The sequence below is a fragment of the Phyllobates terribilis genome, unplaced genomic scaffold (genome assembly GCF_046119375.1).
Source record: "Phyllobates terribilis strain yellow unplaced genomic scaffold, ASM4611937v1 Scaffold_1__5_contigs__length_1240528914, whole genome shotgun sequence".
Classification (NCBI taxonomy): domain Eukaryota; kingdom Metazoa; phylum Chordata; class Amphibia; order Anura; family Dendrobatidae; genus Phyllobates; species Phyllobates terribilis.
The window spans coordinates 305,760,553-305,775,408 of NW_027362761.1; the positions used below are offsets into that span (position 1 = coordinate 305,760,553).

The following is a 14,856-nucleotide window of genomic DNA, read 5'->3' on the forward strand; positions in this document are numbered from 1 at the left end:
CCGCTCTGTGCCCGGCGTCTTCCTCCCGCTCTGCTGGCAGCGCACGCTGCTTCCCGGCCACGGTGCTTAGGGCGCGCTCCCCCTCTCTTAAAGGAGCCGCGCGCACCTCCTAAGGAGGCCAATGGCCGGAGGACTTCACCATATATAAGGCACCTCCTCCAAAATGGAGGTGCCCGAGCAATGTTGTTGCAAAGCCTTCACTCTGCTTCAGCCCTCAGGTCCCGTTTCCAGTTACCTGCCAGTCACCTGCCAGTCACCTGCCAGATTCCTGCCTGTTACCTGCCAGTCACCTGCCAGTCACCTGCCAGATTCCTGCCTGTTACCTGCCAGTCACCTGCCAGATTCCTGCTTGATATCTGCCAGATATCCGTTTACCTGCTTGCAAGTCTGCGGTCCGACGGTCTGCCTTCCGACACCTGTCAGTCTGTCTATGGACCAGCCTGCCCGCTCACCTGGGAGCGCTCGTCTGCTACCTGCCTGCTAGCCTACCTGGAGGCTCCGCCGTCACTTGCCGTGACCACCTGCCTGTCCAGAGACTGTCCCTGTCACGTGCCGTGAGTACCCGTCCTTCTACCCAGAGACTGTCCCTGTCACTTGCCGTGACTACCTGCCCTTCTACCCAGAGACTGTCCCTGTCACTTGCCGTGACTACCTGTCCTTCTACCCAGAGACTGTCCCTGTCACTTGAAGTGATTACCTGCCCGTCTTCCCTGGGAGCCACCCGCTTCCTTACAAGGACCGCCCCCTTGTATAGTTGCTCATAGGTTCCGCCTCCCAGACCCGTTACAGACTGCATAGCAGACTTAAGTGGGTCTTCTAAGATCCAGCAGTTTTTATTCTCTCACTACACTGAGCGGTCGCAAAATCACTGGGTCACTAGGAAGAAGCACTGTCAGTGCTTCCTAATCTGTATACCATCTCTGAGGGAAGTCTGGCTGTGTGTGACAGCCACATTTCCCACACCCAAAGCTGCAGAATCTCGTGCCAGTAGAGTATATTTAGGCTACAGAAAAAAAAATGTTGGAAAAAATGCTGCATGTGAACAGTCTTAAGTGTAGACTGCAAGTCCACACGCACAACACTGATTTGTGGAACTTATGGGCAGTTGTGGTTTATTTTATTTTTAAACACTATGCTTTGAGTTCGGTATTTTTCCCATTGCCTCTTACTTTTAAGGACCCACCACATCCATGCATAACATTTTTGCAATTGATTTTCATTACAAACTTTGCACCTTTTGCCTTTTACAGGCTCTTTGTTTACCTGCATACTCAACTCAGATAAATCAGCTGAGAGAAGTACAGAAAACAAAAAAAGATTAGTTACAAACTTTCGTTACACTGGCATAACGAGCTCACTGATGTGTTCGTAGATAAAGAGGTCGGCCACTTTGGCTATGTGCCCACGATCAGGCTATAGCAGTGCTTTGCACGCAGCGTATTTTCGCTGCGTCCAATCACGCTGGTAAATCCACACGTGTTCATTGAACAAATGCGAAGTTACTGCATCCTATTGTGGAAATTTCTCACTCGGAGATTAGCGTCTCCACAACAGAAATTGACATGCTGCGGCTCGTAAACCTGTGCCGCCGGTGAGTTTACGCGGTGTCAAATAGGAGTACAATGGGCATGGGATTTCTATAAATCCCATCCACTGTGCAAAGCAGCAGTTTGGACGCAGTGTAGGTGAGCTGCGTCCAAAACGCTGCTAGTACAGATCATGGGCACATAGCCTAACTCTTTTAAGTGCAGCTTTCCTCACACACTGACCACACTTCTGTCCATACAATGGCTGCAGGTTGGGGGAGCATATGACCAGACCTGTCCATCGGCCTTCTCCAATAGAAAAGCAGATTTCCAATATAAGGTTTCATTTAATTCAGTTAAAAACTACTTCTCCAGAAATCTGCTTCTGTGTATTGAGGTAGGACATTTCTCTTATCTAAGTGTTCTGGGGTATATAGGAGACATAACCGCTAGTCTTTACCCAGTTTGGAGCATAGTGCATGGAAAACTGAATAGATAGGGTAAGCAAAAACTGCTGAAAAATATGAGATGTAAGTCATATGATGGCCAGATACACCAACCTTATGGACACCCACGACAGGTATACTTTAATGGTTTTGGTAAGCTCCAGATTACATTGCAGTCCTTGCATTTTACTGTACTTAGCATAGATATTGATATGGGACCTCATCAGCATTTAATATGGAGGAAGAAATAACCTGGTCAAAGCAGTCAAGCTGGACAATGAACCTGTTGAATGACTGCATCAGGCCACGTGTGACAGGTTGAACAGGTTATATTGTAACTGAACACTAATCTGTACACAATGGAACTCATGTATGAATAATGTGGCTTGGAGGGGCTTTGGCACAATACAAAAAGTATGTGCTCTATAGATGTCCAGGTTTATAAACACAGAATTAAATGTAATAGTTAGTTGCAACTGTACAGCACAGCCTAACAAGCCATGAAAAGCAGACTGAAAAGAGGCCAATGGTACATAATATGGCACTAAACACCAAGTGTTTTTAGAACCCTCATCATCCAGTTTTCATCGATGCATGAGGCCCAAACATAGCTGCCAGATGTAGAATACCAAGTTTTTGTTCAATGTACACATGGATCAGGAAATTCCATGTAAATTCCGATTCCATTAAAAGTAAAAATACACAAATGTGTCTCTTTTCACATCACTTCACGTTCCGTTCCAAACTTAAGGCCACCATACACATTAGATTAAAGTCAAATCTGCCGATAGCATATGTACAGTCATGGCCAAAAGTATTGAGAATGAGACAAATAGTAATTTTTCCAAAGTTTACTGCTTCATTTTTTGTAATGGCAATTTGCATATACTCCTGAATGTCAAAGAGTGATCAGCTTAACAGCAATTACTGTACTTGCAAAGTCAATATTTGCCCAGAAAATGAACTTTAACCCCCAAAACACATTTCAAGATCATCGCAGTCCTGCCTTCAAAGAAGCAGCTAACATCGTTTTAGTGATTGATCCATTAACACAGGTGTGGGTGTTGATGAGGACAGGGCTGGCGATCAATCAGTCATGATTAAATAAGAATTACATCACTGGACACTTTAAAAGGAGGCTGGTTCTTGGTATCATTGTTTCTCTTCAGTTAACCATGGTTATCTCTAAAGAAATACGTGCAGCCATCATTGCACTGCACAAAAATGGCCTAACAGGGAAGAGTATCGCAGCTACAAAGATTGCACCTCCGTCAACAATCTATCGCATCATCAAGAACTTCAAGGAGAGAGCTTCCATTGTTGTCAAAAAGGCTCGAGGGCGCCCAAGAAAGACCAGCAAGCGCCAGGACCGTATCTTAAAACTGTTTCAGCTGCGGGATCGGACTAGCAGCAGTGCCGAGCTTGCTCAGGAATGGCAGCAGGCTGGTGTGAGTGCTTCTGCACGCACTGTGAGGCGGAGACTCTTTGAGCAAGGGCTGGTTTCAAGGAGGGCAGCAAAGAAGCCACTTCTCTCCAGAAAAAACATCAGGGACCGACTGATATTCTGCAAAAGGTACAGGGAGTGGACTGCTGAGGACTGGGGCAAAGTCATTTTCTCTGATGAATCCCCTTTTCGATTGTTTGGGACATCTGGAAAACAGCTTATTCGGAGAAGAAGAGGTGAGCGCTACCACCAGTCTTGTCTCATGACAACTGTAAAGCATCCTGAAACCATTCATGTGTGGGGTTGCTTCTCAGCCAAGGGAATCGGCTCACTCACAGTCTTGCCTAAAAACACAGCCATGAATAAAGAATGGTACCAGAATGTCCTCCAAGAGCAACTTCTCCCAACCGTCCAAGAGCAGTTTGGCGCCCAACAATGCCTTTTCCAGCATGATGGAGCACCTTGCCATAAAGCAAAGGTGATAACTAAATGGCTCATGGAACAAAACAGAGATTTTGGGTCCATGGCCTGGAAACTCCCCAGATCTTAATCCCATTGAGAACTTGTGGTCAATCATCAATAGACAGGTGGACAAACAAAAACCAACAAATTCTGGCAAAATGCAAGCATTGATTATGCAAGAATGGACTGCTATCAGTCAGGATTTGGTCCAAAAGTTGATTGAGAGCATGCCAGGGAGAATTACAGAGGTCTTGAAGAAGAAGGGGCAACACTGCAAATATTGAGTTGCTGCATTAACTCATTCTAACTGTCAATATAACCTATTGGTACTCATAATATGATTGCAATTATATTTCTGTATGTGATATAAACATCAGACAAACACTAATAAAAACCAGAGGCCAGCAGATCATGTGAAAATATAATTTTGGTGTCATTCTCAAACCTTTTGGCCATGACTGTACAGTCGCCTCCCGACTCTTCACACGTTGGAGAGAAGGAAGCAGCCTGTTCGCTTTACAATGGCCGAACCTTTTGTTCTTCGGCAGATAATTTGCTGCCAGGAGAGTCTGGCAGCGTCTCTCTAAGATAAATTAAAGGCGATCAGTTCAGCCAAGCGTTCGTGTGTATGGGGGAGCTGGAAAGATAGCAGTTGACCAAATGATCAGTCGGCCAACAGTTATCGGCTACGTATCTGAAAATTCATGGCATACATGGAGGTTAAGTCATCTGATCCCATGGTCTACCAGGGAATTACATTGCATTATGTGCTCTGAAGGGGGTCACCAAAACTGCCTGTATAATAAAATTGCATGGACTGTACCACTGAAATTCTCCACCAAGTCGATAATAGTTACTGATGATGACTGCTTTACTCCTGCCACATTAAAATGGAGTAGCCTCCCAGACTATATATTTATATTAACTAATTTAAGAGAATAGAGATAATCTTTATGCATCTGCATTATATCTACAGACAGAGGTTACTGGAAATAGCTGGCCATGTGGTGCTGTAGTGAGCCATCATAGGATCAATAGTAGAGCATAGAGGGGGAAAAAATCCAGGGTGAAATTTGGAAATCAAGATGGAATTTGAAGAGAAAACAGGAAGATGAAATGCAGGCAAGTACACTATAGACAAAAGTGCAGAATGTGATAAAAAAAAAACAACTTAGGAGTTGTATAGGCACATAATGGACCCACCACTTTATGGCGGTATTGTAACAATATATTGGCATACTGCACACACTATGACTGACAATCACTTGCTTTCATACTTTCTGCTAAAAGATTACCACACCTATGAAAAGGATCCACCTTGACAAACAAAGCATTTTTTGAGGAGGCGAGTAATAAGTGCTTGACTTTTACTTGATCAACTAATAAGGACATGAAACAGTCTAGCCTATGTATACCTTAGCAACATGGACACATCAAAGCAAAATCAAGCTTCATTCATCTTTGGCTTCTTCAGAAAATATCACACCCTGTGACAAACAAGGGTTGGGACAATTACCTTAAACCAAGAGACGCTTTGCCCCAGAAGTCTACTATGATAGTATGATGATCAATCAAAGAGATGAAAATATATCAATGATTACATGTATTTTGTGTGGTCACAACAAACATATGTTTTCACATGCTTCTAAAGCCACATAATTTCTTGCATTTTTTTTTTTTTTTTTACATTTGTTCACATTTGAGCCTCTGTTTCTGTTCATGATGAAAGCCATGACGCTGTGCCAGTTGTGTAATTGTGTCATTTGGATGGCAATGAGTTGCAGTTACTGGCAACATTATAAAAACCAGATTACTATAGTATTTTGTCCACACCTCATCTATAAACCTGCTTATATCAGATAGCATTTTTATTTTTAGGCTTTATTGCTTTTTTGCCATGAATAAGTATAGAAGATTAAGTAAAAAAACGCAACACAAATTAGTCACTGTTGCGGAAAAAACATCAGTTTTGCAACAGTATATTGTGCCTGTCAGCATAGAATATGCATTCAAACCAAGCACAGGCGCTCAGTGCACCTTAACATGGCCAAACCGTTCAGTGCACCTTCCCATCACCTCTTACTTGACTGACAACTCTGAATTTACAGGAGCCTAAGGAGGGAAGGAGACTCAACCACACCAAATGGTGCACCGAGCGCCTGTGCTTGGTTTGAACATACATTTTGTGCTGACAAGCTCCCTTTAAAGAATCACTCCAGAATTTGTATGATTTTTTTTACTTTTAGGTGGGGGGGTGGGGGGTGATAAATGCCAAATTGGTGACTTGTTTCTATTATACCTTTTCTTTGATTGTTCCTCACCTGGTTTTGGCTCCCACTCCTGAGAAAACTTACTGACCGAATACGGAGCAAGTACTGATAGTAGGGCCGTGGCCTAATGCATATACGGTAGTTACATTCTCACTGGTAGTCATTTTCACCCCCGCTTCGGTACTATGTGACTGCCGTTGTAACCGGCCAAATCACACAGTGGTAACTTTTTAAAATCTTCTCAATGCACGATTATGGGAGCTCAGAACTTCTATTGAGAAAAGCCACTTCCGGAACACACAGTGATTCAGTGGGTTAAAAAGAGCATTGTGTCGTGCCGGAGCTAGGCTGAAAACAGGTGAAGATGCCGACCGGTGAGTATGTAACAACATGCATCACACTTACATACGTGATCCCTAACAAAGGAATAATAAAAAAAAAAACTAAACAAAACAATGAATTTTAAATCGCACCTGTCAGCAGGATTGTGCTTAGTAAACTACATACACTGTCAGGTGGGCGACAATACACTGAGTAAAATGATACCTTTGTTGATGAAATCCGTCCAGTGGTTCTTTAAGAATCATTATTTTCAGTTCTGACATAATGATATGCTCGTGCTCTGGGGCTGGACTTTAGAGATCGGCTGTAACTGGTGCTCTCATTATGTATGCCTATCTCTGGCCTCTGACAGGTCACTGTGCTTTCAGTGACCTGCCTACTATTTTAAATATTGCCTTTGTAAATTCTCTAACAATGTGAAATTTACATGCCCCAAAATGACCGCCGGCGCCCACACATGCGCAGCAGAATCTTTCTTTTGCCGATAGATGCTACTGCGCAAGCGCCATTTTGCTTTTGGAAAAAGAATTTGGGTGCAGCAATATGGTGCCACGAATGCGCAGTAGCATCTTTCAGCAACCGAGAAATGCAACTGCACAAGAGCGGGCCATATTGCTACAAATTTCTTTTTCCTCTAGCAAAATGGCACTCCCGCGTCTATCTATCGCTTGCCGATGATACTGCTTACACGCGGGCACCATTTTGCTACAGGAAAAATAAAACCTTGCCTGCAGCAATATGGCCCCCGCAGCCCACGCAGTAGCATTTCTCGATTGCCGAGAGATGCTACTGTGCATGTGCAACGCCATATTGCTGCACCCAAAATCTTTTTCCAAAAGCAAAATGGCGTATGCGCAGTAGCATCTCTCGGCAACCGAAAGATAATACTGCGCAGGCGTCGGCCATTTTGGGACATGTAAATTTAACATTGGCAGAGAAATTACAAAAGGCAGTATTTAAAATAGTAAGCAGGTCACTGAAAGCACAGTGACCTGTCAAGAGTCCAGAGATACGACTACATAATGAGAGCACCAGTTACAGCCCCTTCCTAAAGGCCCGCACCAGAGCACGAGCATCTCATTATGGCTGAACTGAAAATAAAGATTATAAAAGAACAACAGGACGGATTTCATCAACAAAGGTATCATTTTACTCAGTGTAATGGCGTCCACCTGACAGTGTATGTGGTTTACTAAGCATAATCCTAATGACAGGTGCACTTTAAGCCAGGGCTCCTTAAACCTTTTGTACTGGGGAAACATGAGAAAGACCACCATAATGTCTGGGTGCCACCAGACAGATGATGTTTAAGCCCCACTATCGGCTGTGTAGATCTATACTTAAAGGGAATCTGTCACCACATTTGACCTATGTAAACTATTAATATGGGCATGCAGGTTATAGACTGCTGAACAAAGTCCTCCCTGTATGTCTCATATCAGATCAGATATCTTGTTGTGGATAAATCTTTTATCAGTTTATGTAAATCCCCTCTTTCAGGCTATGGGGAGGACGCTGCCCGGAAGATAGACTCTGCAGGCAGAGTTATTTTACATGAAGGGGCATTACCAGTGTGATGTGTAATGGCCGCTTTTCTGATCTCACTGCAGAGCTGTGTGTGATTATACCTGACATCTGCAGGCTCCTCTCTTCAGCTTCCTTCTCACAGGCAGACAGGGCTGCAATATTGTTGCAATACAGCAGAGCTGAGAGAGAAGCAAAAAATATGTTTGCAAGACAAGAAAGCGTGAGGCCTCAAGGCACGCTTTCTTTTCACAGCAGATCTCCCACACTCCTGACTATTATGTCTCAAGGTAATGCTTTGCAGTACTAGATTTGTGTATATTGAACTCTGTTTAGATGTTACTTACATGTTCTGCAAAGACTATGCTTACTCGCCTTTGTAGCCCCTTTTTTGAGCTTCATGTATATAGCTCTGGTGTCCTCCTAACAAGCAGGACACAGCTGTATGCTTGAACATACACTTGGGTATATAGAGTGTGGATCATTTTGCAGCTGGTGAATATGGTCTCTTTCTTCTCTGGGTAATTCCACCTTATCCTTAATTTGGCCCCTCACCTCAGTCACCCACAATATGTCTCTAATTGTTGTTAATTATATGGAATATTTTGTATAACAAAATTTACTGATTTGTTGCACTAATAGCTATATCTTTGGCTGTTTTTGTTAGAGAATGGTGTCCTCCACATATATTCTAGTGGATCTTGGTTACGTCTTTCTAGCGTCCTCCCCATAGCATGGAAGAGGTAATTTACATAAGAAAAAAGTGGATTTCTCTGGAATAAGACATCAGATCGCAGACAACAAGGTATCATTTTATTCAGCTTCCTATGACCTGCAGGCCCATATAGACGGCTTAGGAGGGTTGATCCTACTAACAGATGCTCTTTAAATGGAAAATCTCTTAAAAGGGTTGTCCAGTACTTTTAAAAATATACCAATGTGTTTTAATGATAAATAGTAGTTTCTTTCTAACGCATCGGGTATTCTAGAATAGGTATGCGGCCAACCGGGCGCAATCAGCAGAGCGGTATTTAAATTTGGCGCCAAAATCGCTGATTGGTCGAGGCCGGCAACCGCGACCAATTAGCAAAGCGGTGTTAAAATTTGGCGCCTATATCGCAGATTGGTCACGGCCGGCGGTCGCGACTAATCAGCAGAGCGGGGTTTAAATTTGGCGCCAATAATGGTGATTGGTCACGGCCGCGACTAATCAGCAGAGCGGTGTTTAAATTTGTCGCCAATAATGCTGGTTATTCGTGACCGGTAACCGCGACCAATCAGCGAAGCGGTGTTTAAATTTGGCGCCAATATCGCTGATTGGTTGCAACCACCGGCCGTGACCAATCAGCAGAGCGTTGTTTAAATTTGTCACCAAAATTGCTGATTGGTTGCGGTTACATGACCACCCGCTCCCAGAGTCGGCACCAGAGAATCCTCACAGCACGCAGTGCATGTGATGTGAGGATTCACAAGTCTGCAGTCACAGTGTGACTGCAGACTAGCAGCCTAAGGCGGACAACCCCTTTAAGAATGACTAGTATAAACAACCTATAAGGCTTGTAAAGCTTACCATTTTTCATTGCACCTATCCAAAGACTTAGGTGGATTCACACATCCATATTTTGTGGTCTGTAGATGCCTACGAGTATGGTCTGTGTGTGCATGGATGTGTGAAGCAGACCTTATGTAGCTTTCAATGCCAGCTATATTCATTTGATCATGTGATACATGGACAGGCTGCATCCACAAGAGCCATTTGTTGGCGTCTTTGGCTGCAATTAGGTGCATATCCTTTAATACAGTAGAGAGACCTTTGTCTTAATCCGAAAACCTGAAGTCTGAATTAGGATGTCCATGTGAGGGAAAAATGCATACCCACTCTGTGCGTAATGACGCTGTTGAACCGTGTGTTTTTAGTAATTTTTGTTTTCTGTCGGCTTCTATGAGTGGGGAGAGGTGGGGCCTCAAAAAAAAATGAAATTGTGGTTTTATGTGTAGAATCTATCTCCCCGATTCATCGGAGCTTTTATGTCAGAATTCTTACAAAGCTTTGAAAAGTCGCAAACATTTTTTGCAATGCGAAGTTGTGCAAAAATTTTGATGATGATTCACGACAGTTTTGCCCAGCAGTGCATCGACCCTGCTCAAATTTATAACAAGCAGCAGCGTTTGTTATGCCACAAATCCTACTCCAATCCTAGATTGGAGTAAGAATGTGGGGAAGTGCACACGGAGGCGCATACCACTTCAGGCCTCGCCTAATTCACTAAGAGTCTCCTCCACCCTGCCCCCTTATCAAGACCTGCCTGAAAAACACTGGTCTTAATGAATCGGGGCCAAAGTGTTTGTGTACTAAAAAACATGGCGCCAAATCTGAACCAAAAGCAAAATGGATAAATGCAAAAGACAATCAAAGATGCAGCATTTTCATACGTGGGAATGGAACTTGGCCTTATGAGTGAATTCATTGTGAGAGAATTATTGCAGAAATTAGAGGCTACGTTCCCATGTTCAGGATTTGCTGCAGTTTTGACGCTGCGTATTTATGCAGCGTCAAAAAAACAGCAGCCAGATATTACAGCATAGTGGGTGGGATTTCTAGAAATCCCACGTACACTGTGCGTCTATATGCACCTGCGGATCATCCGCGGAAACTGACATGTTGCGCGTCTTTCAGATCCGCAGCATGTCAATTTCTCTTGGGGGTACGCATGCGGATTTTCCACATAAACTTGCATCAAATGAGGAATATCCACATGTGTAAAAAATGACGTAAAATGCGTGTCCACTAATTTGCATAATGGGCACGGATATTCTGCAGTGTCAGAACCGCAGCAAATCCTGAACGTGGGAACGTACCCTAAGGGGTTGAAAGCTTTTCCCATTCATCTAAATGGGATTACTTCGGTGAAACGCACGTGGATTCCGGCCATTATTCAGAAGAGGCACCGAAATGTTTAGCAAATTAACTAGTCACTAGGGCGCAGTCAGACAGCCGTATAAATCAGATTGCGCTTGGAACGCGATGCACAGACTGGCCAGCGCCTCTCCCGACCTAAGTGTGCCGGCTGCATAGAAATACATTAACTTGTCAAGTTCAGGTCAGGAAAGCCACCGGCCAATCCGTGCACTGCGTTCCAAACTCGGTGTGATTTATATGGCTGTATGAAGAACCTGGCACTCAAAGATGCAATTTCATATAAAGAAGTATTTAAAAGGGGTTGTCCACTACTAGGACAACTCCTTCGTGAACTAAATGTTTGGCCCCGATGAAATTAAAAAAAAAAAAACATATACTCCCCTCCCGTGCTGGCGCCGTTCAAGCGGTGTCAGCACTCGCGGTCCCGGGGCTGTGATGAGGTGGAATGACACGTTGTGCCAGGCGCGCAATCAGCGTCGACGTCACTGTCACAGCCTTCGTACGAAATTGAACATGAAGAGGAAGCCAGAGTGGCAGCTGATCTCTGACTTATTCATGTTCAAAAACTACAAATGAGGGGACAGTGATGCCAGCGCTGATTGGGCGCCGGGCACCAGGCGTTATTCCACTGCATCACAGCCCCGGGACCGCGAGTGTAGACACTGCTGGAACGGCGCCAGCGACGAGTTGTTGTTTTTTATCTTATTGGGGCCAAACATTTAATAGCAATCCATAGTGAAACATATGACGGTTCAATCTTTACTAGACCTTTCTCAGATAAACAGATTGCTTGAGGGGTGAATGACACCAAAAAACTCTGGAAACTCTTGTTTCCACTATTATCTTGCACTATCTCCCAAGTTTCCTGCATCTTTTGGTGTCATCCACTCCTCCAGCAATCTGTTTATCCGAGGAAGGTCTAGTAAAGACGGAAACATCATATGTTTCACTGTGGATTGCCATTAAATACTTCTTTCTATGAAATTGCATCTTTGAGCGCCAAGTTATTCATACATTTGAGTAAGGACTGGGCCCCTACTTGTGCACCTTCCAGCAGGAGTGCCCTGTTCTATTATATACAATTTATACGGCTATCTATCTGCGAACAGATTAGCCAAAAGGGGGAGAACAATGTCCCGCCGAGTCCAGTGGATTCAGGAGGGGGGGGGGGGGGTGCTACCTCAACGCTTCTCACAGCAAACAGCAGGCTACTGCAGCCAAAGGAAATCACCACCATGTCCCCCATCATGGAAACACCAGACTCATAACTATGTGACCAGCCTATTCTTTCATCGCACCCTGGTCAATAGGAGAGTTAATCTGTCCCCATACTACACGGTCCTTACATAAGAGCATAGTCTGCCTAAACAGCTTCAAAAGGTTTATTCCTATCTTAACTGTGGATAGGGGATACGTTGCTGATCACTGGGGGCCATCACCAATCCTGAAAAAGGGGTTCTAAAATGCCCTGTTTGAATGGAGCCGTGACCATACAGCTGTGCCACCGCTCCATTCATTGTATATGGGACTGCGAAAGATAGCTGGGCACTGTACTTTGGCAGTGCCTTAAAAAGTTAAAAGTTGGTGTGCATTTAAGGTGGGGGCCCTAGAAGTGCTGATAACATTTACATGAATTAGTGATGCACTGTAAGTAAGTTCACACACATGGATGCAGATTTACTAATTCTGGCATAATGGTGGCAGTGTGTGATTACAATGTAGAGAGAGCCATACTTTGAGGAAGGTGCAGACCTATTTAGGTATACAGCACAGCTGCCTGACCGTGCTATGGGGTACTGCAGCAGATTTACAAACTTTTGGGGAACTACAGCAACTTAAGACATAACACTGACCTTTTCCCCAAAAGCATACAAGCCTCTGTAGGGTGGGCTCTGAATCCAAATCAAATGAGGCTATCCGCAATGATATGTTATGGATCGTGGCTGCCCTTCCTGTCCTGAGACCATGCAGCCCTTCTGGGCGGGCCATGCATTGTGCATGAATACCCTCCAGGCATGCAGCAGGTTTCACAATTTGCAGGCACATCACTGCATTGGATGGAGTTTCACTTTAGAAAGCAGAAGTCCTGCTGAGTTTCGGGACTTTTTTTACGGAGCATCATTAGCCAGGTAACCGGCCCACATCAGACCTCAATATTATAAATTGGTCAATTTTTAAATATTCTTCTCCAACATGTTATTTTATCTTTAGAAAGGAAAACAAACAAAGAAAGCACATGATACTGACAACTTTTTTGTTCCAGTTCCTCTTCCTAAATGACAATGCCGTCTGTACGGACAGAAGGTGACAAGCTAGCCCTCAAGTCCGAGGCAGAATCCAAAAATGGTGAGTCCTGAAGCCCCAGCTCCCGGGATGAGGGGACGTGGGGCTGCCAGCTGCTATAGGGCAGATCACTACAGAACATGCCCCCCATTATATGTGACCCCTGAAGAAACACGTAGCCGGGCAGTCATTGGGACGTTTGGCCCGGCACATCTCCTTGGTGGACTGGGGATGGCACAGGACGGGCACAAGGCCATTGTTTACATAGAGCCTCCATTGTACACACAGAAACCGCACACACAAAGGCAGCAGGTAGAATCCACAGCACAATCAGCGGCCGCCATCCTGCCCGCCGCATCCGCCCGCACTCACCACCGATTACCGGGCCCACAACGACCTCTGTGCACTCCCACAATGGTCCGCCCGGTGCACGGCCCTCCGGACCCAGACAAAGCCGAGACCGTGGCGCCCGGTCAGTACGGCCCAGCATCAGTCACATCCCCACCACACCGGCCCCTCTCACCACGAATAGGTCTGCTCGGCCATGGCGGCGTCTCCTCAGGGGGGTCGGGGCTCCGGCCCAGTGTTTGTCAGCGACGGCTCTGAGGCTGTGCACACATGTCGGCCCGAGCTCAGTTGTCAAGAGGACGGTTATCCCAGGGAGGTAGGCCCATGGCAGACGAGAAGATACAGGCAGCGGGCACCGGACTAACACTGGCAGAGAGGCCGCGGCTGCGCGCTCGGGAGTTACGAGCACAAAGCGCGTCCACAATCCACTCTACAGGGTACGCGCAAGCGCGGTGAGCCGGGTACGTCACGTGTTTTTCTTGTGGGCGTAGTTATTTACTATCCCGCTAGTCTAGAGGCTGTGACTGTGGTCCCTGTGTACACACGGTCCCGGAGAGGAGGCGCTCCGGTGTGTGGCTGTGCGGTGCCAGGACGATGTGCACAGGCGGGGAGGGAGGACAGTGGGAGCAGCTCTCCGGCTCTTGTCTGCTTTATATGCAGATTCCGCTTTACCTTTCGGTTATCTCAGTTTCTCCAATAGGTACAACTTACAACTGCAGAGTGCCTGTACAGTCATGGCCAAAAGTTTTGAGAATGACACCAAAATTATATTTTCACATGATCTGCTGGCCTCTGGTTTTTATTAGTGTTTGACTGATGTTTATATCACATACAGAAATATAATTGCAATCATATTATGAGTACCAATAGGTTATATTGACAGAATGAGTTAATGCAGCAAGTCAATATTTGCAGTGTTGCCCCTTCTTCTTCAAGACCTCTGTAATTCTCCCTGGCATGCTCTCAATCAACTTTTGGACCAAATCCTGACTGATAGCAGTCCATTCTTGCATAATCAATGCTTGCATTTTGCCAGAATTTGTTGGTTTTTGTTTGTCCACCCGTCTCTTGATGATTGACCACAAGTTCTCAATGGGATTAAGATCTGGGGAGTTTCCAGGCCATGGACCCAAAATCTCTGTTTTGTTCCATGAGCCATTTAGTTATCACCTTTGCTTTATGGCAAGGTGCTCCATCATGCTGGAAAAGGCATTGTTGGGCGCCAAACTGCTCTTGGACGGTTGGGAGAAGTTGCTCTTGGAGGACATTCTGGTACCATTCTTTATTCATG

General features: G+C 45.1%; 1 protein-coding gene and 1 long non-coding RNA gene across 3 annotated transcripts in view; one reads left to right on the forward strand and one right to left on the reverse strand.

Annotated features, from left to right (window-relative positions):
• The window catches only part of SPPL3 (signal peptide peptidase like 3), a 105,091-nt gene that overhangs the window by 75,425 nt on the left and 14,810 nt on the right, over positions 1–14,856 (reverse strand). Inside the window, exon 1 of one of the 2 annotated variants that reach the window (XM_073673564.1) lies at positions 13,741–14,038. The exons of the other annotated variant lie outside the window; for it this stretch is intronic. Coding sequence (XP_073529665.1) covers positions 13,741–13,763 — 23 coding nt within the window. The 5' untranslated portion in view covers positions 13,764–14,038. Of the gene's footprint in view, positions 1–13,740; positions 14,039–14,856 lie in introns of those variants that run through there. 2 annotated transcript variants of the gene reach the window in all.
• LOC141258607 (uncharacterized) overlaps positions 12,964–14,856 on the forward strand; it is a 75,936-nt gene continuing 74,043 nt past the window's right edge. Inside the window, exons 1-2 of the long non-coding RNA XR_012318327.1 lie at positions 12,964–13,063; positions 13,198–13,280. This is a non-coding gene — a long non-coding RNA (uncharacterized lncRNA). The remainder of the gene's footprint in view (positions 13,064–13,197; positions 13,281–14,856) is intronic.